Source organism: Scyliorhinus torazame, chromosome 3 (assembly GCF_047496885.1).
Source record: "Scyliorhinus torazame isolate Kashiwa2021f chromosome 3, sScyTor2.1, whole genome shotgun sequence".
Lineage (NCBI taxonomy): Eukaryota > Metazoa > Chordata > Chondrichthyes > Carcharhiniformes > Scyliorhinidae > Scyliorhinus > Scyliorhinus torazame.
This window is the reverse complement of record NC_092709.1, coordinates 154,306,786-154,334,657: the sequence shown is the minus strand read 5'-3', so window position 1 is coordinate 154,334,657 and position 27,872 is coordinate 154,306,786. Positions and strand designations below refer to the sequence as shown.

General features: G+C 50.0%; 1 protein-coding gene across 1 annotated transcript in view; it reads right to left on the bottom strand.

Annotated features, from left to right (window-relative positions):
- Positions 1-27,634, bottom strand: part of LOC140408762 (ADP-ribosyl cyclase/cyclic ADP-ribose hydrolase 2-like) — a 66,016-nt gene extending 38,382 nt beyond the window's left edge. The window contains exons 1-3 of the mRNA XM_072496408.1: positions 27,475-27,634; positions 13,176-13,338; positions 828-957 (exon numbers count right to left, since the gene is read on the bottom strand). Of these exons, the coding sequence (XP_072352509.1) occupies positions 828-957; positions 13,176-13,338; positions 27,475-27,541 (360 nt within the window). The 5' untranslated portion in view covers positions 27,542-27,634. The remainder of the gene's footprint in view (positions 1-827; positions 958-13,175; positions 13,339-27,474) is intronic.
- Positions 27,635-27,872: the final 238 nt, after the last annotated feature.

Genomic DNA, 27,872 nt, shown 5'->3' with positions numbered 1-27,872 from the left:
CCTTGGGGATAATTGGTGTACATGAAACAGAATTGGTATCAATTCCACCCACTTTCCAGACTGCTCTTTAATCCTTTCTGTGATTGTCTTAAACTTGAGACCTCTGGTTACATTTTTGCAACCACTGGAGGCAATCGATCACTATTTATCTGTCTTGATGACATTTACCGAACGACAAAACCGAGGCCATGTTATGGACCCAATCTATGGTTTAAGCCTGGACCATTTCCACCATTTCACGGCCTGGCATACATATTGTCACCAGCCCACTGACAAAATGCATCATCTGGATCCTGACTTCTTTACCTGCCCTTCTGTTACACTCACACAGGAATTTTAGTGGAAGCATAAAGAATTTTACCCCTGTAATGTATGGTTTGTTTCAGTATTTTTGAAATGACTGGTTAATACTGGAAAGGCTGCATATATTGTGTATTCTTAATATCCTTGACAACAGTGGCTCAAGAGTCATTGACATATTGTGGCATTATATTTATGTGGAGGCTGATTGCATAATGGTGGAAAGTTCCCTTTCCCGGAGGGCCTGCAGTGAAAAAGTCTGGCAGTGTGCATGGTCACTTTTTCCTGCTGCCAACCCACAATTTAAATAGATTAATTGAAATGAATTTTATAACTTGTCATATTGGGATTTACTACATCTGGCTGATAATTCAGGATCATCAAAACTATACTGTCAAATCCTCCTTATATTCACATTCAATGATTCAGTATTGACAGATAGAATGAACTAGAAGTGAAGTTGTAATATATTTCTGTATTTTAGTCTGGACTATCATGACAGGTTCTTGAAGTGTTTTATTCCTCACCTGGTCAATTGGAATGTCGTGACCCGCCAAATTCAAAAATGGTTTATAATCCTCTTCTGTGATTTTGCATGGGTCCTTCTTACTAAATGCGTTCAAAAATGCTTCCCACAGTTTTGCACAGTCTTTGTTCCTGACAAATAAAAAACAAAACTAAATTAACTGTTAGAATGGAGCAATCCATTTTTATTGTTGCTAAGGAATATTGTTGCTGAAAATTCCTGCCTTTTCGCATTAACACGCTGCTCAAGAACTATTTTGTATTTATGTAGTGGCTTTCTCAATGTGTCCAAAACACTTTTACAGCAAATAAGGTGTTGGGGGTGATCTAACCAAGTTCGTTCTAAGTGTGGTAGTGAGTGGGAATCGCCGGAGGTTTCCCAATGACCAACCCAGTGAGGCCGTCACCAATATTGAATATTAATTAGTATTAATATTAATATTAATTAATGAAGCCCCACGGCTATGCGCTGCAAATGACTGTGCTGCCAGCTAATTTGCCGGAACCGCGCCTGACAGCACCCTGCTAATGAGGAGGAGCAGCACTTAAACTGATCCCACAGAACAAACCCCAGACAGCATGCAGCCATCCCACCACGCAAACTAGCTCATGCGGATGCCCACCTGGCCAGGCTCATGGACGGGACCAAATACAGGAAGGATACCCTGTTTCCCGAGGGGGTTGAAGGGTCAGCCACAGGTCAGCCAGTGCTCCCTGTGTCCCTTACGTAGGTAGACCTTTCCGAGGTGCTGTGGAGCATGTTCCAGATGCTGGGAGACATGTCCCAGTCTCAGGTGGACCCTGCCGGGTTGCTACGGAGCATGTCCCAGTCTCAGGAGGGCATTGGTGAGGCGCTGCAGAGCATGGCCCACTCACAGAGGGGCATCGCTGAGGGCATCGGCACCATGGTGCGGATATTGGAGAGTCACCAAAACTGGCAGAGCCAGATGACACAGGAGCATCTGCAGCTCAATCCAGTTGCCCTGCCATCCCACGGTGACCCCCAGGGCCTCACGGGCACCAATTGGAAGGAGGGTGCAGCCGAGGCCACCTGGGAGCCATCCTACAGGTAGACGATGGTGATCGCCAGCTCTCCCGAGTCCACCCCCCTGACAATGGCAGAACAGGGTGGCATAGCATGGCATGTGCCATCACCAGGTCGGCAGGAGACCTCCGGCCCCAGGCTCTCATGCCCATTTTTTGAAAGTTATAATGTAGGGATGTGTGGTATCCATTTCAACAGCAAGGTCCCAGAAACAGTATCTTTGGGACCTGCTTGTAGGCATTGGAATTCGGGGAATGCCTTTTCCTGATTACCTCCCGCAGAATGGATGATGTGTGGTCTGAAACCTCAAATTTTCCTGTTGAAACTGTCGTGTTATGCTGCTTCGTGTAGCATAAGCTGCTTCCTTGATGTATGCTTTGACAAAGGAAGCTCCAGACTATGAAATGAGTTCAACTTGTTTATTGAGCTATTAACACAGTTCTTAAATAAGTTTGATTCTCTGCTAACCTAGCTGTAGTAACTCAGTCTATCTTTACCAGCCTGCTCTAAGCCACGTGCTGGGTGTGATGCTGTTGATCAACCCTGATGTACTCTCTAGATGTCTGTCTGTGGAAAGAGGCAGAGCATGTGTGCCCTGTCCTTTTATATGGGTTGTGAAGTGCCCCCTTGTGGTAATGCCACCTCTGGGTGTCCTGATTACCCATTGGTTGTGTCCTGTTGTAATGACCCATTGGCTGTATGTCTGCATGTCATGACATCTCTGGTGCTCCCTCTAGTGGTTACTTAGTTGTAGTGTACTTACATTAACCCCTTGTGTATATACAGTGATGCATATCACCACAGAAGCTAGGAAGAGTGGCACCTTGATAGCATGGAAAGACTATGCTGCACACTGGAAGGGACATACCACCCAGTTATCTGCTTTTATGATTTTGGTTGAAGGACAACATTGACCAGAATGTCCCTGCTCTTCTTCAAATATTAACCATCGTCTCCCTGTAGGATGGCTCCCAGGTGGCCTCCGGTGCACCCTCCTTCCAATTGGTGCCCGTGGGGCCCTGGGGGTCACCTTGGGATAGTTCACCTGAGGAAGGAGCAGCGCTCCGAAAACTAGTGACATCGAAACAAACCTGTTGGACTTTAACCTGGTGTTGTAAAACTTCGTACTGTTCTTCAAATATTGTCATGGGACTGTTTATATCCCCATAAAAGGAAAAACATGATTTTGTTTCACATTGTACCTGCAGTTTCAACAGTAGAACATTCCCCGAGGAATGCGTTGAAGTGCCAGACAAACCACAAAGCTTCCAACACAGGGGCAGGAGTGTCACCTCTGGAGCCAAGGCTGACACTTGTTGGAAGAGAATGAAGGGTGTCAAGCAAAGGATCATTGGAGAATGTGTCAGTGCAGGATAAAATGCAAGTTACAATTTGTAGAGGGGAGATAGGGGAAGGCAGCAAGGAGTACATGGAACAATCAAAGTTCCGAAAGGCAGACTGTTAGGTGAATTGGATATGTTGAATTCTCCCTCTGTGTACCTGAACAGGCACCGGAATGTGGTGACTAGGGGCTTTTCACAGTAACTTCATTGCAATGTTAATGTAAGCCTACTTGTGACAAGAAAGATTACAAAAGAAAAGGTGATGATTAGCTTCACAATGGCAGTGGGAATGAGGAAGAGGCAGAGCTGGAAGTAAACAGCACAAGTGATGCAAGTTGAAACTCAGGTTAGAATTGTGCGATGGAATCAGATGTCAAGCCATGAAGTTTTAGAGGAGAGCTGAACAGGGTGGCATTGATTTGCCAAAGTTGAGATGTTTATCCAGACTTGGTGGGTCAGATTCACGTGAAGAAGATAGGTATCTGGAGTCAGCAAAGCCGTTAAGGATGCCCGCCCCTGCCTTACTTTCATTCCAGGGAAGCAAAGGCGGGATGTAGTCAGGCCTACAGCCTCTAGAGGCAGGACCGAGGCAGCATGGAGGCAGGCGGATGACAAGGCCGGCAGACCAGAATGACTGCCTCCATTTACTGGAACATTGGCCTGTTTGGAATGATGAATGTCAGGCTCACCCCCTCACTCTCCTACCAACTGCATATGCCCCTTTCATTCCCCCTCATGTTCCATAGTTCCACCTCCCTCAAAGCCCAGTGTCCATTCCATGTCCCCAGCATGGACCAATCTCCCAGTGTCTACTGCATACAGAGCCATTGCTCCATTGTCAAGTCTGTCAGGTCTCTGCAATAATCACAAAACTGACTCTGAAAAGGAAGATGTGCAGGGTTACGGGGAACAGGCAGGGGTTTGACACGAGGTGAGTTGCTCATTTGGAGAGCTGGTGCGAACAAAATGGGCCAGATGGCCTCCTTCTGCCGTAAAAATCTTTGACACTGTAATAAATAGCAGCTTAGAAAATATCCTTTGAAAAAATGACTCCATTTACAACCCCTTAAAAAAGTGTTAGTGCAATGTTGGAAGCATTTATCCAATTCAGACAGAGCTTAATCCTATGTAAATAAATGCACTGGCAGTAAAATAAAACTCTTCAAAGAATCAGCAAGTTATTACAAGAGAAGTGAATCAAACAACACTTTCCTTCTCCCTGAAGCTGTATAAACATTGCTTGCTGAGATCTGGGTGGATTAGACGTTCTTGGAGCTCAGCCAAATATTCAGAATAAGATCATCTGGCAACTGTATCAACAAAATCATGCTGAACAGATGGCCTTCTGACAGGTGTAATAGTGGTAAGATGGGATTTCCCACTGCAAAGCTGGAAAATCCTGCCACTGCTGCAGTGTGAATCCCCCAACGCAGCACAAGAGGTGGTAAGAGAAGGGGCAGAATAGGGCCGTGGATCAAGAAAAGTTCGAGATTTTATAGGCCTTGGCAGAGACTGATGCCTGTTAAGGGTAAATATCCGAGAACTGGATTGAAGGCAGAGGATACATTTCCATCTCATAACAAAAATTGAGGCTTAATGCCATTAGGCTGGGCTTGCCATCACCTTCCTCTAGGCAGTTTAGGGGATTGTTGGAACGAACCATCGATGTGAGGGAAATGGGCTGAGAACCTGGACCCCACTTCCCTGCTGATGTTTGCATGTAACATGTGGGTAAGGGGCAGCTGAGAGCAGACAAAACCAGGACAGGAGGGAATAAATCAACATCAGGTTGAGGAGGTGGCAGAAAGCCTCATTGTCCAATTTCCTCTCTGATACCCCACCGGGTTAGAGACAGATTAATGGAAGAAACTTCAGTTCCCCATGTCTAAATTTGAGGCCATTTTTTAATTTGCTGCTCTGGTTTTGAATTCTTGTCTCTCTCACGTGTAAAAATTTCCACAACTAAACAAAGGTTGAGTACCTTCAACGTGTCAAACAATCAAGCAAAGCTGACAATGCAAGGTTTTCCTAGTCACGAAAGATTAGCACACAGGCAGAGCAATTTTAATAGATGGGTTACAATGGAGATGGTAGATTTCCCACCCTGTTCCCAAACTTCCATCATATTTGACCTTGCTGGACACATGCTAAAAGCATCCAATAAACTTGTGAAACAGGAGAGTCTCTTCAAGATAAGTGAGAACGTCTCTAGACTCCACCCAGGTAAGGTGGGCTGCTCCCTCCCAGTGCTCTCCTTCCCCTCCCCCCAAGCTCTTTCACCCGAGTCACTGACCTTTGTCCAGGCCAGGTTGACCTTTGGGCTGGTTAATATTGTGTTGGTTGTTTTGAGGTGTAGAGCTTGCTGCATATGAATGGCCTGACACTAGGAAGGTCCGACGAACAAAGGACCTTGGAGTGTTTCTCTGTAGATCTCTGAAGGCACTGCAGGTTAATAGGGTGGTAAAAAATGCATATGGGACACTTGCCTTTGTCAATTGTGGCATAGATTACAAAAGCAGGGAGGTCATGTTGGAGTTGTATAGAATTTTGGTGAGGCCACAGCTGGAGTACTGTGTGAAATTCTGGTCACCACATTATAGGAAGGATGTAATTGCACTGGAATGGGTGGAGAGGCAATTCACCAGGATGCTGCCTGGGATGGAACATTTAAGTTACGAAGAAAGGTTGGATAGGCTTGGGTTGTTTTCACTGGCGCAGAGAAGGCTGAGGAGGTGACCTGATCGAGATGTACAAGATTATGAGGGGCATGGACAGGGTGGATAGGGAGCAGCTGTTCCCCTTGGTTGAAGGGTCAGTCATGAGGAGACATAAGTTCAAGGTGAGGGGCAGGAAGTTTAAGGCGAAATTTGAGGAAAAAACTTTTTACCCAGAGGGTGTTGACGATCTGGAACGCACTGCCTGGGGGGGGGGGGGGGGGGGGGGGGGGGTGGTAGAGGCGGGTTGCCTCACATCCTTTAAAAAGTACCTGGATGAGCACTTGTAATAACATTCAAAGCTATGGGCCAAGTGCTGGTAAATGAGATTAGATTGGCAGGTTAGGTGTTCTTCATGTGTCAGTGCAGACTCGATCGGCCAAAGGGCCTCTTCTGCGCTGTATTATTCTGTGATTCATATTGTCCCTCAAAATGGATTGACTTCCTGCCAGGATCATCCGGTGGTTGGATGCAACCTCCACCAGTCAGTGATCTATACTTAAAATCTACCACAAACTGTGTTGCTGATTCTGATTCCGAAGACCCTCTAACCCTCTCTGCATGTTGTCAAATAGAAATGCTTCAGCCATGCTGCAGATAAGTGTAATTCGCATCAGTGTGTTATTATAGCATAGCGGGAGGCTTTACGGCCCATCAAGTCTATGCTGGTTCTCTGCAGGTCAATCCAGCCAGTCTCATTCTCCCACTCTAACCCCATAGCCCTGGACGTTTATTTCGCTTAAGTATCCATTCAATTTCCTTTTGAAATCATTGATTGTTTCTGCTTCCGCCACCCTCATAGGCAGTGCGACCCAGATCATTACCAGTCACTTTGCAAAAATGTTCTCCCTCGCATCTCCCGAATCTCTTGCCCAAAACCTGAATTCTGTGTTCCCTGCAGGTCAGGGAAGGTCAAGGCCCTGCCGTGTTCTATGTCAGTCTGGAGAGTATGAACCGGACTGGAGAACGGCGCTTGCGTGACCACCGCCAAGGCGGAGGAGACTGAGGTGACCCCGAAAGTTAGCAGGATATGGGGCTGACTCAGGGTCAGGACCAGCTGGAGATACACATGGCTCATATCTACCTTAGTGAATGTACGTCCACTGCTGAGCTTGGCATACAGATGGGTGGCACGGCAGGCTAGTGGTTAGCACTGTTGCTTCATCACGCCAGGGTGCCAGGTTCGATTCCCGGCTTGGGTCACTGTCTGTGCACAGTATGCACGTTCTCCCTGTGTCTGCGTGGGTTTCCTCCGGGTGCTCCGGTTTTCTTCCACAAAGTGGCAAAAGACTTGCTGTTAGGTGAATTGGACATTCTGAATTCTCCCTTGTGTACCTGAACATGCGCCGGAATGTGGCGACTAGGGGCTTTTCACAGTAACTTCATTGCAGTGTTAATGTAAGCCGACTTGTAACACTAATAGAGATTATTATTATGACAGATCCTCGATCCTGGAGTCTGGATAATGGTATAAATATGGGGCGGGATTCTCCGACCCCCCCCCCCGCTGGGTCGGAGAATCGCCGGGGGCTGGCGTGAATCCCGCCCCCGCCAGTTGCCGAATTCTCCGGCACCGGATATTCGTCGGGGGTGGGAATCGCGCCGCGCCGATTGGCGAGCCCCCCCCCCCCCGGCGATTCTCCAGCCCGCGATGGGCCGAAGTCCTGCTGCTGGAATGCCTGTCCCGCCAGCGAGAATCAAACCACCTCTCTTACCGGCGGGACAAGGCGAAGCAGGCGGGCTCCGGGGTCCTGGGGGTCGCGGGGCGATCTGGCCCCGGGGGGTTCCCCCATGGTGGCCTGGCCCGCGATCGGGGCCCACCGATCCCCGGGCGGGCCTGTGCCGTGGGGGCACTCTTTTCCTTCCGCCTTCACCATGGTCTCCACTATGGCGGAGGCGGAAGAGACCCCCTCCACTGCGCATGCGCGGGGATGCCGTGAGCGGCCACTGACGCTCCCGTGCATGCGCCGCACGGCAAAGTCAGTTTCGCACCAGCTGGCGGGGCACCAAAGGCCTTTCCCGCCAGCTGGCGGGGAGGAAATCAGTCCAGCGCAGGCCTAGCCCCTCAAGGTTAGGGCTCGGCCCCTCAAGATGCGGAGGATTCCGCACCTTTGGGGCGGCGCGATGCTGGACTGATTCACGCCGTTTTTGGCACCGGTCGGTGGACATCGCGCCGATTGCGGAGAATCCCGCCCATAATATCCGGTTTACTGTCAGTTTATTATCCCCGCAGAGACGCACCGGCCTGTCGGGCTTCATTACCAGTATGACTGACGTTGCCCAGTCGGAAAAGTGCTCTGGTCTTATGATCTCCAGGTTTTCCATGCACTCCAACTCTGCAGCTAAGTTTGGGCACATGGGGCTGGATTCTCCGTTTTTGGGACTAAGTCCTCACGCCGGCGTGAAAACCGTGGTCTTTTACATCTAGAAAACTGGCGTCAAAAGGCCACAGGCTCACTGTTTTGCTGGAGGCTAGCAGGGAGCCGTCGTTGAGCTCGCAGCTCTCGCTGTCGATATGGCCTCCAGCACTTTCGGGTCAGTGGCCTTGCCGTGCTCCATGGCGGGCTCAGCCCGCGGATCTGGACCGGCAAAGTAGTGCCCCGCATCGGCCGGACACGCGTCCCGGACGGCCCGCCCACATTGCCCCCAGCCCCGAATGAAGCTCCCCCTGCCTGCCGATCGGGGCCTCCCCCGACCCTGACGGCCCCGGACTGAGTCCACAGCCGCCACGCAAGGTTCCCGAACGGCTGGACTATGAGAGTCCCATGCCATCGGGAATTCAGCTGGTCGGAAATGGAGCATTGCGGGGAGGGCCTCAGGCAATGGCCTGAGGTGGTGTACTCCACGAGTATGTCGATTTTCGGGGGCGGAGAATTTAAAAACCGGCACCGCTCCCGATTTCGGCGCCAAAACAGAATCCAGCCCATGGTGTATCAAATGGGACAGGCACAGAAATGATGTGGCAGGGCCAAGAGGTCCACGCTTATTCGGGCCTCGCCCCCCTGATGGTTCCCAAACATTCCTGGAATATGGTCAGAAATCTGGCCAATAAGCCTTCAGGTCCATGTGGGTGCATATGGCAAATCCTATGTCACTCTAAGTGAAGGTGTTGGAGCCAGTCGCACCCCAACTGGCTCGGGCCGCTCCCTTGTACATCATTCAGTGGTAAATTGGCTGACTGGCATATGTATTCAACGGGGACGTTGGTCGTGCCCCCAATCAAGGGCTGGCCGATTACGCCGGGGGGAGCGGTGAGTGGGCGGTTCCTTGTGGGGTCTTCTGTGTCCCAAATCCCTGTGTCCTCGCTCTAACCGCTGCAGGCCAGTAATCATACTCACGGCCCTCCTGGTCAGCGGAAAAGATTCGGCGGTGTTACAGGGCCTATTCCGACATCTCGCCACTTACCTGTTGGTGTCCCAATGCTGGGCAATGGGTTCCTCGGTCCTAGTGGATTGTGAGCAAGGCCTGTTTTGATGCCTTAAACTGAGCACCACCATTCTCTGAAGTTCTTGGACTCCCTGCTCAGTGCTTTCCCTGGATATTGCAGTTTCCATGGCTCTCTGGAGGTCTAAATAAGCTTTGGTTAGTAGTTTTTGTTTGGGTGTCTGCATCGCGGATCCCGCATACTAACCAGCCACATAGTGCTTTGCCCATGGTTGGGCCGAACTCACAGGTCTCAGCTAGTTTCCTGAGGGTGGGCCGGAAATTCACTGATACCTTCGCCTTGGGCCTGGAACTGGAAACAACGCACCACTATCAGCGGTGGCTTTGGGTCGAAATGCTCCTCCACCAAGGCTACCAGGAAGGCAAACAAATGGGTGTCCCGAGGGTCCGGGTGGGTTAGGCTTTTTTTTTAGAAAATATTTTATTGTGGCATTTATAACTTTAACATTTTAAACAATAGAGAGATCCAACACACGCAAAAACCCCACAATAACACACCCAACCCTAAACCCTAACTACCCATACATTAGATTCCCTGCCTTTAATCGTCACTTCCATGCCTCCGCCCCCCCCCCCCCCCCCCCCCCCCCCCCCCCCACCACTCCTCCTGCTGACGGTCAATTTTCCTTGAAGAAGTCGATGAACGGCTGCCACCTCGAGCGAATCCCTGTTCTGAACCCCTAAAAAACTAACTTAATTTTCTCTAGCCGAAGAAACCCTGCCATGTCACTGACCCAAACCCCCAACATTGGAGGCTCTAAGTCCCTCCATCCCAGCGAAATCCATCTCCGGGCCACCAGGCAAAGGCCAAAACATCGACCTCTCTTCCCCCCCCACCGGGCTCCGGGATCTTCTGACACTCCAAATATTGCCACCTCTGGACTCGGAGTCACCCTCTCTTCCAGGACCTCTGACATGATGGGACAACATTCTCCGACTCCCCGCCGGGTTGGAGAATCGCCGGGGGGCTGCCGTGAATCCCACCCCCGCTGGTTGCTGAAGTCTCCGGTACCAGATATTCGGCGGGGGGCGGGAATTGGGCCACGCCGGTTGGCGAGCCCTCCCCCCCGCGATTCCTCCGGCCGGATGGGCCGAAGTCCCGCCGATAAATTGCCTGTCCCGCCGCGTAAATTAAAGTACCTATTTACCGGCGGGACAAGGCGGCGCGGGCGGGCTCCGGGGTCCTGGGGCGCAGGGCGATCTGACCCCGGGGGGTGGCCCCCACCGGTGGGCCTGGCCCGCGATCGGGGCCCCACCGATCCGCGGGCGGGCCTGTGCCGTGGGGGCACTTTTTCCCTTCCGCCTCCGCAACGGTTTCCACCATGGCGGAGGCGGAAGAGACTCTCTCCACTGCGCATGCGCGGGAAACTGTCAGCGGCCGCTGACGCTCCCGCGCATGCGCCGCCCCGACATGTCATTTCCGCGCCAGCTGGCGGGGCAACAAAGGCCATTTCCGCCAGTTGGCGGGGCGGAAATCCCTCCGGTGCCAGCCTAGCCCCTCAATGTTGGGGCTCGGCCCCCAAAGATGCGGAGCATTCCGCTCCTTTGGGGCGGCGCGATGCCCGTCTGATTGGCGCCGGGCGGGCGGACATCGCGCAGTTTGGGGAGAATTCTGCCCGATATCCTGAGAAAATCCCTGCCAAAATCCGCTCAGCCTCGGACACGCCCAAAACATATGAACATGGTTCGCAGGACTTCCCCACACCGCCCACACCTGTCCTCCACCTCCTCAAAAAATCTACCCATCCGAGCCACAGTCATATGAGCTCTGTGGACCACCTTGAACTGGTTCAGGCCAAGCCTGGCACGCAACAAGGATGCATTGACTCTCCTCAGGGCCTTCCCCGATAACCCAACTTCCAACTCTCCTCCCAACTCTTCCTTCCACTTCCTCTTCACCTCCCCAATTGGGACCCCTTCCCACTCCATCAGGTCCTTGTATATTTCTGAGATCCTCCCCTCTTCAACTCCCGTTTTAGACATCACCTTGTCCTGTGGTCCCCTAGTGGGAGGCGAGGAAAGCTCGGGACCTGCCTCCGAACAAAATCCCGTACCTGCAGGTACCGGAACCCATTCCCACCCGGCAACTCAAACTCCTCCTCTAGCTCCTCCAGGCTCAGGAACCCCTCCTCAATTAAGAGATCCCCAAATCTCTCAATTCCTGCCCGCTGCCACCTTCTGAAGACCCCGTCCAGTGCCCCCGGAGCAAACCGGTGATTATCACAGATCGGTGTCCACACCGACACCCCCTCCAGCCTCATGTGTTGTCTCCATTGCCCCCACATTCTCAGGGCTGCCACTACCATTGGGCTTGTGAAGTACCGAGCCAGCGAGAATGGGAGAGGCGCCGTTAACAGAGCCTCCAGACTCGTGCCCTTGCAAGATGCCGCCTACACTTGCTCCCACGTGGACCCCTCCCCCACTACCCATTTCCTAACCATCGATATGTTAGCCGCCCAGTAGTAATTAATTAAGTTCGGAAAGGCCAAGCCCCCCTTCACGCGCCCCTGCTCAAGAAAGACCTTCTTCACCCTCGGGGCTTTCCCGGCTGCATTCATCTTCCTAAAAAATGCATTGGGGATGAAGATTGGGAGACACTGAAACACGAACAGCAATCGCAGGACGACTGTCACTTTCACAGTCTGTACCTTCCCCGCCAATGACAGCAGGAGCACGTCCCACCTACGGATGTCCCCTTTCATTTGCTCAATCAACCTGCCCAAATTTAGTTTATGAAGCTGATCCCAGTCACTTGCCACTTGAATCCCCAGGTACCTAAAGCTCCTCCCACCACTTTGAACGGCATCTCCCTCAGTCTCCTATCCTGTCCCCTTGCCTGGATCACAAAAACCTCACTCTTGCCCATATTCAGTTTGTAATGCTATATGTGGACCACCACAAGCTGTGAGCAAGGTGACAGTTTGGTGGTCGTCACCAATAATCGTGTTAGTGCAGAAGAAGTGCTGCATCCTCTTGTTATCCTGTCCCCAGTCATCCATACCTGCATTGAATAGCTCTAACTTCCTGATGTGGGGCATGGTGATCGCTTCCAGGGGACCTGACGAGACCTAGATGAGGTAGACTGGGCACGTAGCAACCGTTGTCGACAATAGTTCCACTAGATCCGAGGTAAGCGACCACGCATAAATGGTAGTTTAGACAAGCACAAAAGCACTAGATACAGTCAAATACCCCCACTCTGCAGATGGTCTCCTTCCCCGACCTGCATCCAGGGGCTGCTCCTGTGAAAGGAAAGCCCACCGCAACCTCTGCTGGGGTTATAACACTGTCCTTGAGCCAATTTTTTAAATCCACGCTGACTGACCCTCCTATTTCAGGAGCATCAATTTTGTGAACCAACCTTTTAAAAAAATATTATTGTATTTTATTTTATTGTGGCAACAGGCAAATACTTAACAAGAATCATGAGTGAACGAGGAATAGAAATAAAAATAAAACACCTCACTTAAAAAAGAAATTGCACAAGTTGTATTTTGGATTGCCACCATTCTGATGTTTCAGAGTCTTACGTGAAAATAGACAGATATCATATTGAAAGAGTGCCAAAGACATTCTACCTGTATTTTTCTAGTTGTCTGGCAACTGGAGGCATGTTGTATTTGTCAAATAGTGTTTTGTAGACTGCTATTTACAAACAAGTTAACTTCCTGCATATATTTTTACTGGTTAAGGTTGGTAAATTGTTGTACTAAATGAAAGTGGGCTCAAGTATTTTTTGCAAGAAATTGAAAATTATGATGTGTTATAATGTTTATGCCAATGAAGAATTATAAATTGACCTACCCTGCGTTGGGATTTATGGTTCCAAGGTAGTTGAAGCATCTGCCAATCATTATTTCTTTCAGTTTGGCTGTTGATCCTTTTCCCTTCCAAACAGTTTTGGCATCGTCCTTTGCTAATGTTCTCTCTGTATGACTCAACAGCATGAGTCCAAGAAGGAGCAAACCTATTAACAGGAATAAGTCACATAATTTTTACAGTGCAAGTGGCGGCCATTCGCCACCCCGAGTCTGTACTGAACCTCTGAAAGAGCATTCTACTTAATCCCACTCTCCTGCCTTATCCCTGTAATCTCGCACGTTTCTAAATAGCAATCCAGGTATTACTGCAAAATGAAAAAGGATTTTATTTATTTGTTCGGGTGAGCAATAAGGATATGCTTTCACATTCAAGGAACAAACAATTCTAGCTACACAAGAGAGGAACTACCACTTTTTTTTAATAAATATTTTTTATTGGGTTTTTGAACAAAGCATACTTACCGTTATGTACACAGAATAAACTATATATATATATATATATAGAAGAGAAGAGCACACAAAAATGACAAAAAATAAATAAAATAACTGGTAAGGTATTATGCACTAGCTCAACAACAGCAACTCTGTACAATTGGCAATATTATTTTTAACACATAAGTAGGCATCTGGTTGTGGTGGGAGGGGGGGTGGATATACATTTGGGTGCCGGAGAAACAATTACAGAGGGCAATACGCGAATGGATGTGGTGTTGATGTTCTTACTTGCTTCTCCCAGACAGATTTCGCTGCCGTTGTCGTCTCGCGTTCACCTCTGCTTCAGCCGTTCGTCCCGTCTTTCGCCTGTATTTTCCTTGCTCTCTGTTACTGTATTTGCCAAGTTTGTTATTGTTTCCTGCGCCCTCCTTCCGGCTATCATTCCCCTGCCTCCCCCCACCTCGCTGGTCCCCCTCTATTGTTCCCTCTCCCTCCCCCTTTTTCCCCCTCCCCCCCTCCCCTTCCCCCCCCCTCCCCTTCTACTGTGGTTTGCCTTTCTTTTCTCTTAGGTTTAGCTGTTCCCCCCTGGTCTATCCCTCCCTCTCATCCCTTGGCTACTTTCCCATGATTCTTGGCTACCTGGCTATTCTTCTGCTTGTTTGTTGGCCACAAACAGGTCCCGGAACAATTGGGTGAATGGCTCCCATGTTCTGTGGAAGCTGTCGTCCGACCCTCGGATGGCAAATTAGATTTTCTCCATTTGGAGAGATTCCGAGATGTCGGACAGCCAGTCTGCAGCTTTGGGTGGTGCTGCTGACCGCCAGCCGAACAGGATTCTACGACGAGCGATCAGGGAGGCAAAGGCAAGGGTGTCCGCCCTCCTCCCCAGGAATAGATCTGGCTGGTCCGAAACCCCGAAGACCACCACTTTCGGGCATGGCTCCATCCTCATCCCCACCACTTTGAACATTGCCTCGAAGAAGGCTGTCCAGTACCCCGCAAGTCTGGGGCAAGACCAGAACATGTGGGCGTGGTTGATCGGGCCTCCTCCTCCGGGAAGAACCTACTCATACGGGTTCTTGTTAAGTGGGCTCTATGTACCACTTTTAGCTGCGTCAGGCTGAGCCTTACGCACGTGGAGGTGGAGTTGACTCTATGCAGTGCTTCGCTCCAGAGTCCCCACCCTATTTCAATCCCCAGGTCTTCCTTCCATTTCTTTCTTGTTGCGTCCAGTACGGTGTAGGCCCTTTCTACCAGTCGGTCATAGATGTTGCTACAGTTCCCTTTATCTAGGATGCTTGTGTCCAGTAATTCTTCCAGTAATGTAGTTGTGGCGGTTGTGGGTATGTCCTTGTCTACTTTCATAGGAAGTTTTTGAGTTGAAGGTACCTTAGCTCATTCCCCCTGGCTAGCTGGAATTTCTTTGTCAGTTTGTCCAGTGTTGTGATCCTGCCATCCATGTATAGGTCCCTGACTGTCAGTGTCCCTTTGTCCTGTCCCCACCTTTTGAAGGTGGCGTCAGTCAGTGCTGGTGTGAACCTATGGTTGTTGCAGATGGGAGCTTTGTCTGACATGTTGATCAGGCCAAATTGCTGCCGTAGTTGGTTCCAGGATTGACTATCACCACCGGGCTGCTGGAGTGTTTTTCGGGTGGGGGTGAGAGTGCCACCATGGTGAGTCCGGAGGGAGGTCCCCTTGCACGAGGCCTCTTCCTCGTGCACCCACTCGGCTTCTAGCTCCTTGATCCATCCCCTTATTCTCTCAGCTGTCGCCACCCAGTGGTAGAATTGTAGGTTTGGGAGGGCTGGATTTTTTGTTTGTAGGACCTTCTTTGAGATTTTAGCATTTTCCCCCCTCCCCATACGAATGCCATGATTAGTTTGTCCAGTGCTTTGAAAAAGGCCTTGGGGATGTAGATCGGGATAGATCTTAGTCGGAAGAGGTACTGGGCAGTACGTTCAGTTTGATCGCCTGGACTCTCCCCGCGAGGGACAGTGGGAGTGTGTTCCATCTTTGCAGGTCCTTTTTTACTTCCTCCGTCAGACTGGTGAGGTTCCATTTGTGGATCCCTTTCCAGTCATGGGCTATTTGGATCCCCAGGTAGCGTAATTTTTGTTGGGCTTGTTTAAACGGCAGTCCCGTTAGTGCTGCCCCCCCTTACTTGTGGGTGTACCGGGAAGATCTCGCTTTTGCTCATGTTGCGTTTGTAGCCCGAGAAGGCGCCAAACTCTTTCAGGAGCGTGATGATTCCGTCCATGCTGCTTTGTGGGTCCGAGATGTAGAGGAGCAGGTCATCTACATAGAGTGAGACTCTGTGCTCTCTGCCTCCCCTTCGGATCCCCCTCCAGCTTTTTGCTGCTCTGAGCGCAATTGCTAGTGGCTTGATCGCTAGAGCGAACAGCAGCGGGGACAGTGGGCATCCTTGTCTGGTGGCCTGTGCAGCTGGAAGTATCAGGAGTCGGTGTTGTTGGTCCGTACGCTCGCCATGGGAGCGTTATATAGGAGTTTTACCCAGGAGGTAACCCTGTTCCAAGCCCGAAGCGCTCCAGTACCTCTATGAGGTATTTCCATTCGACCTTGTCGAAGGCCTTTTCTGCGTCTCGGGAGACGATCACCTCTGGTATTCTCTCCCCGGAGGGGGTCATTATCACGTTCAGCAGGCGCCTGATTTTCGAGGTTAGCTGTCTACCTTTGACAAAGCACGTCTGGTCCTCTGCGAACACCTCTGGTACGCAGTCTTCTCGCCTTTTGGCTAGGATTTCTGGACAATATTTTGGCATCTACGTTCAGCAGTGAGATGGGTCTGTATGACCCACATTCCATTGGGTCTTTACCTTTCTTAGGTATCAGTGAGATTGAGGCCTGTGCAAGCGTAGGTGGCAGTGTGCCCCTTGCTAGCGCGTCTGTGAACATCTCCCGCAGGTGCGGGCCAAGTGCTGTCGTAATTGTTTTGTAGAAGTCTGCTGGGAACCTATCTGGTCCCAGCGCCTGCCCCGCCAGCATGGAGCTTATGCTGTCCATGATCTCTCCCAGTGCTAGTGGCGCTTCCAGGCCCCGTTTTCTGCCCCCGCCCCCTACGACTAGTATGTCCAGTCCATCAAGGAACTGTTTCATCCTGGACTGCCCCGTTGGGGGCTCTGAGGTGTACAACCCTTGGTAGAAGGCCTTGAAGGTTTTGTTGATCTTTTCTGGTTCAGCTTCTAGCGTGCCTCTGGTATCCCTGATTTGTGCAATTTCTCTGGTGGCTGCCTGCTTTCTCAGCTGGTGTGCCAACAGGCGGCTGGCTTTGTCTCCGTGTTTGTATAGGGTCCCACGTGCCTGGCAGAGTTGGTGCACTGCTTTCCTGGTGGAGAGCAGATCAAAGTTCCTTTGTAGCTCTTTCCTCTCCGCCAGGAACTCTACGGTTGGGGCATCGGAGTATTTACGGTCTACCTGCAGTATGGAGTCAACCAGCTGCTGCCTAGCTGTCCATTCCTCCCTATCTCTTTGCGCTTCGAAATCGATAATTTCCCCTCTTACTATGGCCTTTAGCGCTTCCCAGAACGTGGAGGGTGAGACCTCCCCGTTTTGGTTGTTCTCCATGTACTCTGCTATGGCCTGCAATATCTTTTCATTGAAGGCCTTGTGAGCGAGTAGGGCAATGTCCAACCTCCATGTGGGGCATTGGGTCCTGCCCATCTCCAGCCTCACGTCCATGTAGTGTGGAGCATGGTCGGATATCACAATTGCGGAGTATTCCACTTTGTCTATCCCCGGAAGCACCGTTTTCCCCACCTTAAAGAGGCTCTCTCAGGTGTGTCTCTTGGAGGAAGACTATGTCGACTTTCATATTTCTTAGGTGGGTGCGGACTCTGGATCTTTTCACTGGGCCGTTGAGTCCCCTTACGTTCCAGGTGACTATCCTAGTGGGGGGGGCTTCTGTCCCCTCGCTCCTGTGGGATTAACCATACTTACCTGGTGGACGCGCCCCTGCCCTTTGGGGTTTCCCTTTGTTAGGGGGCCGTCCAGGATGGCCGCTTTCACTGCTCTCTCCATGCGGTCGGGTCCCTCATGGCCGCCCACTGTACGTCCGCCACGTGGGTAGTCCCCTGCACTCTGGAGTCTCCCTTCACCCAGAGACCGTACTGGGTGGATGCTTGCAGCGATTTCTTGTTCCGAGCCCATGGTTGTGGCACTTTGTAGCCCTATTGTTATTCTCTTTCTAGCCTTGTTTGTCCCTCCTTCCCGTTGTACACCCCCCCTGGTCTCTCCCTTTCCCCCCCTTTTTCCCCTCTCTCCCGTATACCCCTCCTTTGTCCCTCTTTACCCTATTCCTATCTCCTGCCTCTGTTGAGTGGTCCCCCCCACCCCCTGCCTGGCGCCTTCCCCCCTGTTGGGGGCGCGATGTGGCCCTGCTTTGTTGCATGCCCCCGGCGCCAGCTTTCCTGCTTCTGCAGTGGCCCCCCTCTTGGGGGTTACGGTCTCGCTTCTCCCTCGCCCAACCTCTACGGTTTTCTGCCAGCTCTTCCCCCATCCTACCCTGCGCTCCACTCGCCTGCTCTCCCTTCTCCGCTACTCTCGTTCCCTCATGCTGGGGCCTGGTCTCCCACCTGAAGCGGTCCCTCGGGTAGTGGTTTGCTTTTTGTTCAGGTTGCGCCCGCCATGGGGGGGGCGGTGCGGGGAGGCCTGGCGTAGCCTCATCCACCCTCCCTCCCATTGGCATGCTGTTGCCCCTTGCCAGGGCCCCCTTATTTCTACCCTTGCTGTCGGTTTTCCAGCCCGTGTTCCTTGACAAACTTGTTTGCTTTGGCGGGGGCTGTGAAGAAATACTCTCTTTCTTGGTATGTGACCCAGAGTTTCGCTGGGTACAGCATGCCAAAACGCACTTCGTTCTTGTGAAGAGCTGCTTTCACCCTGCTGAATTCGGCCCGTCTCCTGGCTAGGTCTGCCCAATGTCCTCGTAAACTCTAATGAAGTGTCTTTCCCATTTGCAGGTTCTGTTTTGCCTGGCCCAGTGCAGGATTGTTTCCCTGTCTTGGTACCGGTGCAGTTTAGCTATAACTGCCCTTGAGTGGTCCCCTATCCTGGGCTTCGGGCGCAGCGACCGGTGTGCTCTGTCCATTTCTGGTGGGTTGGGGAAAGCTTTCCTCCCCACTAAGTTGCCCAGCACCTTGGTCATGTATGCCGTGGGGTTTCTACCCTTGATCCCCTCTGGTAGCCCCACTATCCTTGCATTTTGCCTTCTCGAGCGGTTTTTCTGATCGTCCACTTTGCCTTTGATGCACTCTCAATTACAACGAGACGAGAGTAGAGAGTAATCAAGGCTTTATTACAGAGATGTGTGGCCTCCTACAGCAGCTGACGAAATGGCTGCTGTACTGAGAGCACACATATTTACACTCCGCCTACTGGGCGGAGCCAGCAGGCAGGGATCTACCCCCGTACCTGTAGTACAGGGGCCTTACCGTAAAACCCATATATATATACAGTATAATACATCGGTGGTGACTACCACAGCCCTTCAGGCTCCCCTATGTTGTGCCCAGTCTCGCCACCTCCTTCTCCAAGGCCGTGATCCGGTCGCTCTTGTCAGTCGTGGCTTTTTCCAGCTCCTTAATGGTCACCTCTTGGGTTTCCAGTTTCTCCTCTTGGGCTTCCAATGGTCCCTGCCGCTGGCTCCTTCCCCTCGCTCAGACCCCGCTTTGGTCCGTGCTGCCGCACGTCCTACCCCGCGTCCTCCTGCCGTGTGGGGGGGGGGGCAGTTTGTGTATTTTTCCTTGGGGAACGGGACGTGACTACTGGAGCTCCATTGCCCGCGACTGCTCCCCTCCCTCGTCGGAAGTCAAATCGGAACTACCACTCTTTAATGGTCTGTTTTTGACATCGTGATTTGACAGTCACAGATTATGGGTGCAATTCTCCCAAAATGGAGCAAAGCTCCCTTACAAGCGCATTTAGCCGCATATTTCCCACGTTGATTAAGGAGCCTAAACGAGGCTGCACATAGCCCCGTTTTGTACAGTGGGGAGTGTTGTGTTATGTAATTTGGAATAACACAAGCTTCCACTTGGTGCAGTTTTGAGTAAAAGATGCTCCAGACTTTGAAGTGAGTTCAATGTGTTTTTTTGAACCATTAGCACAGTTCTCAATGAGTTCCACTCTCTGCTAATCTAAATGTTCAGTACGAAGTCTTACAACACCAGGTTAAAGTCCAACAGGTTTGTTTCGATGTCACTAAATGTCACTCTGCTAATCTAAATGTTGTAACTCAGTCTAACTGAACGAGCCTTGCTCAGGGCCACGTGCTGGGGTGTGATGCTGAGGATACACCCTGTCTCACTTTGTAGATGTTGGTCTGTGGAAAGAGGCGGGGTGTGAGTGCCTCATCCCTTTTATAGTGAGATACCACCCCTGAGTGTCCTGACTGCTCATTGGCCGTGTCCTATTCTATGTGTTCATTAGCTGCATGTTTGCATATCATGACAGGGAGCTCCGCTTGCCAGAACTAACAATTGTAGCGAAAGATCAGGATGCCATGTTCAAATGATGTCCCGATCTCCGAGGCCCCCAAAACAATCCCAACCTCCCCACCCCCCAGTCTGAAAGCAGTATAGGAGAGCCCCCGGCCCCTCCCACAACACCCATGCCAGGCAACCCAGCCTGATTGCGCGCACACAAAATACCAGCCTGGCACCCCAGCAGTGATCCTGCCAGCTAGCAGTGTCACATGGGCAATGCCAGGCTGGCACCCAGATGGCACTGCTAGGGTGCCAGGCTGTCAGTGCTAGGGTGCCAAGTGAGCACTGCCAGGGTGCCCAGGTGGCGCCAGCAGTGCCAGGCTACCACCCTGCCCAAAGGGCATGCAGCTGGGGGTGTCTGATCCCCTTGGAGGCCCCCGTGAGGACAGTTCTGTCTAGTCCCCGTTTGTGGGGACCAGTGCTAAACACCACTCGCCCGAGGTCTCTGAAGCAAAGGGTTGAATCCCAAAGCCTCAGGTACCTCGGGAATCTGCACATTAGAGTGAGGCTTACTGCCCATTGTGGGTGGGATTCACATCGCAACGTCTTGCGAGATTGTGTTGAATCTCGCGAGGCGGTGCGAGCTGGGTAGATTCTGGAAGCAGGATCTCCTGGCTTTCAATGGCCACACTGCGCGGCAAGCTGCTTTTCAGGCACAGCATGGCCATAGGATCACGCCCTATGAGTAGCATTACTGTAAGGCAAAGAATGTAACCTATTGGTATTTTAAACAATGAAGGTGATATAAAGCTCTGTAGCATCCAATTCTTAATTCTACTCAGCCTCCTAAAACTGCAAAATGAAGTTTGAAATGTGCACGCACATTTCCAATGAGAAGTGCACCAGACACCAATTTGATAAATGGGCTTGCAAGCGCCCCTAATCGCCATCCACAGTATGCAGGCAGATTATGAAACCAATATGCCTTAACTTCTCAGTGCTGATCAAGAACCCCCGCACACCCATTTGGATTTGTTTATTGCCACGTGTACCAAGGTACAGTGAAAAGTATTTTTCAGCGAGCTGTTCAAACATTCAAAGAAAATAAGTAATAGGGCAACACACGGTCCACAATGGAAATGCATAGACACTGGCATCGGTGAAGCATACAGGGGTGTAGTATTAATCAGGTCAGTCCATAAGTGTGTTGTTTAGGAGTCTGGTAACAGCAGGGAAGAAGCTGTTTTTGAATCTGTTTCTGCGTGTTCTTCTGCCTGATGGAAGAAGTTGGAAGAGTGAGTAAGCCGGAATGGAGGGGTCTTTGATTATGCTGCCCGCTTTCCCCAGGTAGTGGGAGGTGCAGACAGAGTCAATGGATGAGAGGCAGGTTTGTGTGATGGACTGGGCTGTGTTCACGACTCTTATGTTTCCTGCAGTCTTGGGCCGAGCAGTTGCCATACCAGGCTGTGATGCAGCCAGATAGGATGCTTGCCATGATGCATCTGTAAAAATTGGTAAGAGTCATTGTGGACATGCCGAAGTTCCTTAGTTTAGGCACAGTTGAGCTTTCTTGGTCGTAGCGTCGATGTGGGTGGATCAAGACAGATTTTTAGTGATGTGTACATCGAGGAATTTGAAGCTGTTAACCATCTCCACCTCGACCCCGTAGGTGCAGACAGGGGTGTGCACAGTGATTTGCTTCCTGAAGTCAATGACCAGCTCTTTAGTTTTGCTGGCATTGAGGGAAGATTGTTGTTGTTGCACCACTCCACTAGGTTCCCTATCTCCCTCCTGTATTCTGACTTATTGTTCGAGATCTGACCCATTACAGTTGTGTCATCAGCAAACTTGTAGATAGATTGGAGCCAAATTTTGCCACGCAGTCGTGTGTGTACAGGGAGCACAGTAGAAGGCTAAATACGCAGCCTTGCAGGGCCTTGAGGACTATCGTGGAGGAGGTGTTGTTGTTTATTCTTACTGATTGTGGTCTGTGGGTCAGAAAATCGAGGATCCAGTTGCAGAGTGAGGAGCCAAGTTCTAGGTTTTGGAGCTTTGCTATGAGTTTGGCTGGGATTAGGGTATTGAAGGCGGAGCTGTAGTCAATAAATAGGAGTCTGATGTAGGAGTCCTTGTTGTCGAGATGCTCAAGGGATGAGTGTAGGGCCAGGGAGATAGCGTCTGCAGTGGACTGGTTGTGGCGGTATGCGAATTGCAGTGGATCTAGGCATTCTGGGAGTATGGGGGTGATGTGCCTCATGACCAACCTCTCGAACCACTTCATAATGATAGATGTCAGGGCCACTGGACGGTAGTCATTGAGGTACATTGCTTGGTTCTTCTTTGGCCCACCCCAACACCCAAAACTCTGCTTAAATAAATCCCAAACTAGTTCCAAGTGAGTCACTGATTATTTCTTCTGGTTGTTGATGCATCATTGTGTGTTCTGGAGCTTTCTTTTACTTCTTTCATGTTTCATTAGTGCCCTGGGGGCAGCCTGGTTGCTGTTGAGTTATGTTTTTGGTCATTGAAAGGGTGTACAAAACAAGCTTCTTTCAGACATGGATGGCCTGGGCCGATCTTCGACTTGGAATTGAGCTTGACTGGGAGAAAGAAGAGAGACCACATAGAGCAGGATAAGCTGCTAGAAAAAAGGAGGAGGAGGGGAGTAGACTATCGGCCAACGGTCTTCAGAGCCTCAACTACACTAATGATCAGTGCTTGAGACATCTGGGGCGGGATTCTCCGACCCCCCGCCGGGTCGGAGAATCGCCGCGGGTCGACGTGAATCCTGCCCCCGCCGTCCTCCAAATTCTCTGGCCCCCCAGAAATTGGCCTGGCGTGAGTCATGCCGCCCGCCTCGGAGAATGGCGGGGTCCGGTGCGACTCAATGGGCCCCGGGGCGGCCCGAATTCTCCGGCCCGCAATGGGCCGAAGTCCTGCCCGTCTTCTGCTAGTCCCGCCGGCGTAAATTAGAGTAGGTCCTTATCGGCAGGCCTGGCGGTGTGGGCCGCCTCCGGGGTTCTTGTGGGGGCGCGGTGGGTGCCCCCACGGTGGCCTGGTCCGCGATCGGGGCCCACCGATTTGCGGGCGGGCCTGTGCCGTGGGGGCACTCTATTGTTCCGCACCGGCGGCTGTAGCAGTCCGCCATAGACGGTGTGGAAACGAAGCCCTCTGCGCATGCACGGGGATGATGCCAGGATACGCTGGCACTCCTGTGCATGCGCCAACTCGTGCCGGCTGGCGGAGGCCCTTCGCCGCCGGTGGCGTGGCGCCCAGCCCCTTTCCCGCCAGCTGGCAGGGCGCAAACCACTCCGGGGTGGGCCTAGCCCCTGAAGGTGCGGAGGATTCCGCACCTTTGGGGTGGCCCGTGCCGGAGTGGTTCACGCCACTCCGTCCCGCCAGAGGTGCCCGCCCCGCCGATTACGGCAGAATCCCGCCCCTTCACTTCACTAAAGACAGTGTGGCTGAAACTTGCCAAGTGCAACTTTAGACAAGAACAGCCTTATTTGTGGTGGTCAAGGTTACAGTGGCAAAGGTTTTCAACATTTTAGTGCCTCTTAACCTTTATGCATATGGCTCCTTCCAGGCTGGAAATGTAAACAAAATCTCAGTTTACAGTACACTGTTGCACAAAGGGAAGGCTATATAAAGAAATATAACTTCATTCCGTGCTCATTTGCTAGGAACAAGTAGGTGTAGTGATGAGGGTTTGTAATAATTGTTGATTGCCCCCATGGTGCAGGATGCTATTGCCTGCACACATATTGCTTTGTGTGCACCTCATGGGAATTCAGATATTTTCATCAATAAAAAGGGATTTCACAACCTCAACTTGCAGCCGTTGTAAGACCACAGGCACCTCAATATGCAGGTGAATGTCTGTTGTCCTGGCAGGAGCCATAATTCCTTCATTCTGTGGCATTTGCAGGTTTCAGCTGAACCCTGTGGCTTCTGGGTAACACGTACTATCCACACATGAAATGGTTTAGGATTCTCACCTGGAACCCATGCATACATGCACAAAAAGCCTTCCCATGCTGCCACAGGAAGCAGTGTAGAGCCACACCATTAGTATCTGCAAGAAACATGTCCACTATCTAAAGAGTCGGCATCAAATTAATGGTCAGGTGCTGCATGGCAATTAAATGGGTACAAACCTTGCCATTGCCTTTCAGATGAGAAGTTGAGGAGCAACCAGCACAAGGAGGTGCAACTAGAGATTGAGGAACAGGACAAGGATACAAATGTACACAGTCTGTGATCTACGAGATCAAATAACTCATGACCAATATCAGTAACCTCAGCTATACTTTCCCAATCACACATAGTCTCACATGCCTTACATTTCCTCTATCACTGACCACTACAATTCTTTTTTTGGACATCACAAAAAAATAAACCTAGCAGAAAATGTACATTCCGATCCAAATTTATGAATTAAATCAAAACATAATGCATACAAAAATAAACTAATCACCCTTGTGCATTCCCTTAGTGTCTCTGCTTCTTCTTGTGTTCCTACAAGGTACTTCCCTGTGGCTGTAGCATGGGTGGTGGAATGCTGCTGGTCTTCAAATTGAGCAGATTACATAAGACCTTGGAGGAGCTTCTTGAGCAGTACTGGGCCTGGTGATCCTGGCTGTAGGTTGTTCCAACTCCAAGTGGGCTACAGCAGACTGAGCTGTCTGGCTGACAGGCTATACAAGGGTATTGCTGGAATAGCAGGGATGCAAGGATAAATTATATTTTCCTGAGAGAGCACAGCAAGTTGGTACTTCATGAAGCTGCTACCGCTCTCCGGCTCAACGTGTAAGAAAATAGCTTTGTGATGCTCTGGAAGCTCCTTCCAACAATGGCATATGTTCCATGATCCACGATGCTTACCACTGAGCTGAGGCATGCACAATCCTTTTCCCCACTTGTACCTGGCATCTCTCCACATGCAGCTCCCTCCTTGATCCTAACCTTCAAAGCATACACAAGTGCCTGTATCTGGGCTGCTGGCGGAAATATAAATTGAGTGATTGTGGTGGTATGTATTAGGGGTGATACGGTACACCATGAATGCCGAGGAGCCATTGGAGGACAGATGCTCGATCCCGATTGGATCCGCCGCCTACTGGGCTTCACCCAGATAGGCGGGGTATAAGAACCTACGTTTAATCCCCGCAGCTGCATTCTGTGACTGAGCTGCTGGGGAACGAGTCTGAACAAGTCTGCTCAATAAAGCCTCGATTGAAGTTCTTTACGTCTCGCCTCGTGTGTGATTGATGGTGCTACAGTGATTTTGTCTGTTTATCTTCTCTTTCTACTCCTTCCCCTTTCATCACTGATTTAGCAGTTCTCGGGCACTTGAAATGAAAATGAGATATGGTGCAGGGAGAGGAGTAAGTGGGTGCATGGGTGTGTGCGCGTACACCATCTCCAGCTTCTCAAACAGAAGAGATTGAAAAGAGAGAGAGGTGAGATGAGAGAAGGATGATTATATATGTCAATACAGTCGTTATCGCTTGCTTCAGCCACACCAGTAGCCACGGCCTCACTGATGACTCTTCCCTTGCTGGCTGGCATGTGTGTTAAAATACGCAGGCATGCTCATCTGTCTCTGGTTCTGTCCTCTAGCCTCCTGTAGTGTGCCACCTTTTCCTTTGAAAGAGGGAATTGTGCCGTTCATGTCCTGCAATGTGTTTGGGGCATGTGGTTGTCAAACGTGAATAGCTGCCACTGTGTATTGGCAGAGAGTTTTGGGTGCAAGGCCTCTGACTGAGCTAAGTGTATGTGGGTGAGATAAAGCATTTAAATGGCAGGCTTGGGCTCTAATTGATAGAGATTATTGGGGGACGAGTGATGGCGGTGTAATGAATTGAACAGTGAATGACTGGCGCATGCTGTAGGATGTGTCATTTGAGGATGAATTCATTCGCCTTGACATCCTTAAGATCATTAAACATCTCCCTACACTACATCAATGTTCTTGGTGCAATACTCCTAGCATTGGCCTCTGTCACTATTTCTTCCCAATGCTCCAGAGAATATGCCTAGAAAGCCTCCTTCCTCCCTGTGGATGCAGGACATCTCTTCTCTGTTCCACCTCTTCAACCAAATGCCTCTAGAATATGAACAGGAAACGTTTTGTACATTCTCTCTCATGGTCAACCATTCTTCTCACTTACGAGCACACAAAATATAAGCACAGGTAGGCCATTCAGCCCCTCAAGCCTGTGCTGCCGTTCAATAAGATCATGGCTGATCTGTTTCATGGGAGAGATTTAAGAACAACAAACTTATATTCATTTTGCTTCTTTATCATAACAAAACACCCCAAGGTGCTTTGCAAACAATAAAGCAACCAACCTCTGGTACTGAAATCACCTAAGATGATATTAAACTAGACAACTAAAAGCTTGAGCAGGGACAAAAGTTTTAAGGAGCGTTGAAAAGAAGGAAAGAGAGAATGGGAGGTTTGAGAAGCAAATTACAGGGCTTTGAGTATTGACAGCTGAATGCATGGCCTCCAATGTTGAAATAATTTAAAATTCCCAAGGTCAGGATTGGCAGTGTGGAATTTGGGTGGGGGAGGACTCACACTGTACAATGTTACAGGTGGTAGAAGCCAAATTCTAAACAGATAACAGCACAAAATGGAATTAATTTAATTCATATGGCAAAATGACATTCAGCAACAAAACATCATTGTAGCTTACCTGAACCTAACACATGACAACATTTCAAAGCAAAAAGGTTATTAGATTCATGCTAATGCCCCCGATAGAAATGCAATACTTCAGTATTTTTATTTACCATCGGTATCAGTCATGTAACTCTACAAATGTACGGTAGAGTCCTCATTGCAGTAATAAAAGACTTGCATTTATATAACACTCTTCATATCGGCACACTGGGAATAACGTCCTTGCTCTTCCTCAAAATAGGGCATGGGATATTTCATGTCCATGTGAGAGGGGCAGAAGGGACCTAGTTTAATGTCTCAGCACTAGAATATCAGCCTTCACTTTTGTGCTCATTTCCAGGAGCAGGACTTAAACCCAGAACCTCCTGATTTAGAGAAGAGATTGCTATCAACCGAGACGTAGCTGATGTTTTGCTATCCTGTTGTGGTATTCTGTTGTGAGATTATAGCAGGTCAAGACAAATCCCAAGATAATGATATAAAAAATGTGATTTTGACTGAATAAAGCTAAATATCATTTGTTTTTGCATTTGTTTGTGCTCTTTTTTTATATACACAACACCGCACCAGTAGCATTTGGTAACACGGACTTAGTCATAAGTTAGGACAATAAGAGGAAGCCATTGGATAAGATATAATAATTATAGTAAATGCTATACACTTCAGAATGAATAATATTGACAAACCAATTACATAGGTTTGGAGCAAAGCCAACTTACCACACATAGTTACATTTCCCACTGACTTGCCTTTCCCTGTAAGATGCAGGCTACTCAGAAAAGCCATTTTTAAGCTGCTGTTTGTTCGGTGATACTGGATCGGCGCTGAAAGCTGCACCTTTCTTGAACCATTCCGTGGGTTTATAACTTTGCAAACTCCTCCCTTAACTATTAGTGAGCACAATCAAGATTGACCAATCAAAGTAAAGGAATGGGCCAATCAAACAGAACATAGAACATAGAAGATCTTTGAATTACTTAACTACTATGACGGAAAGCACCTAAGCAAAAACACAAAGATTAAAACAATAAAGTTTAATCAACCTTTTAAGATAACAAACTCTTAAAAGAATCAGTTGTTCATGTATCACAAATTTATAATAGCTCTAGGATATTCT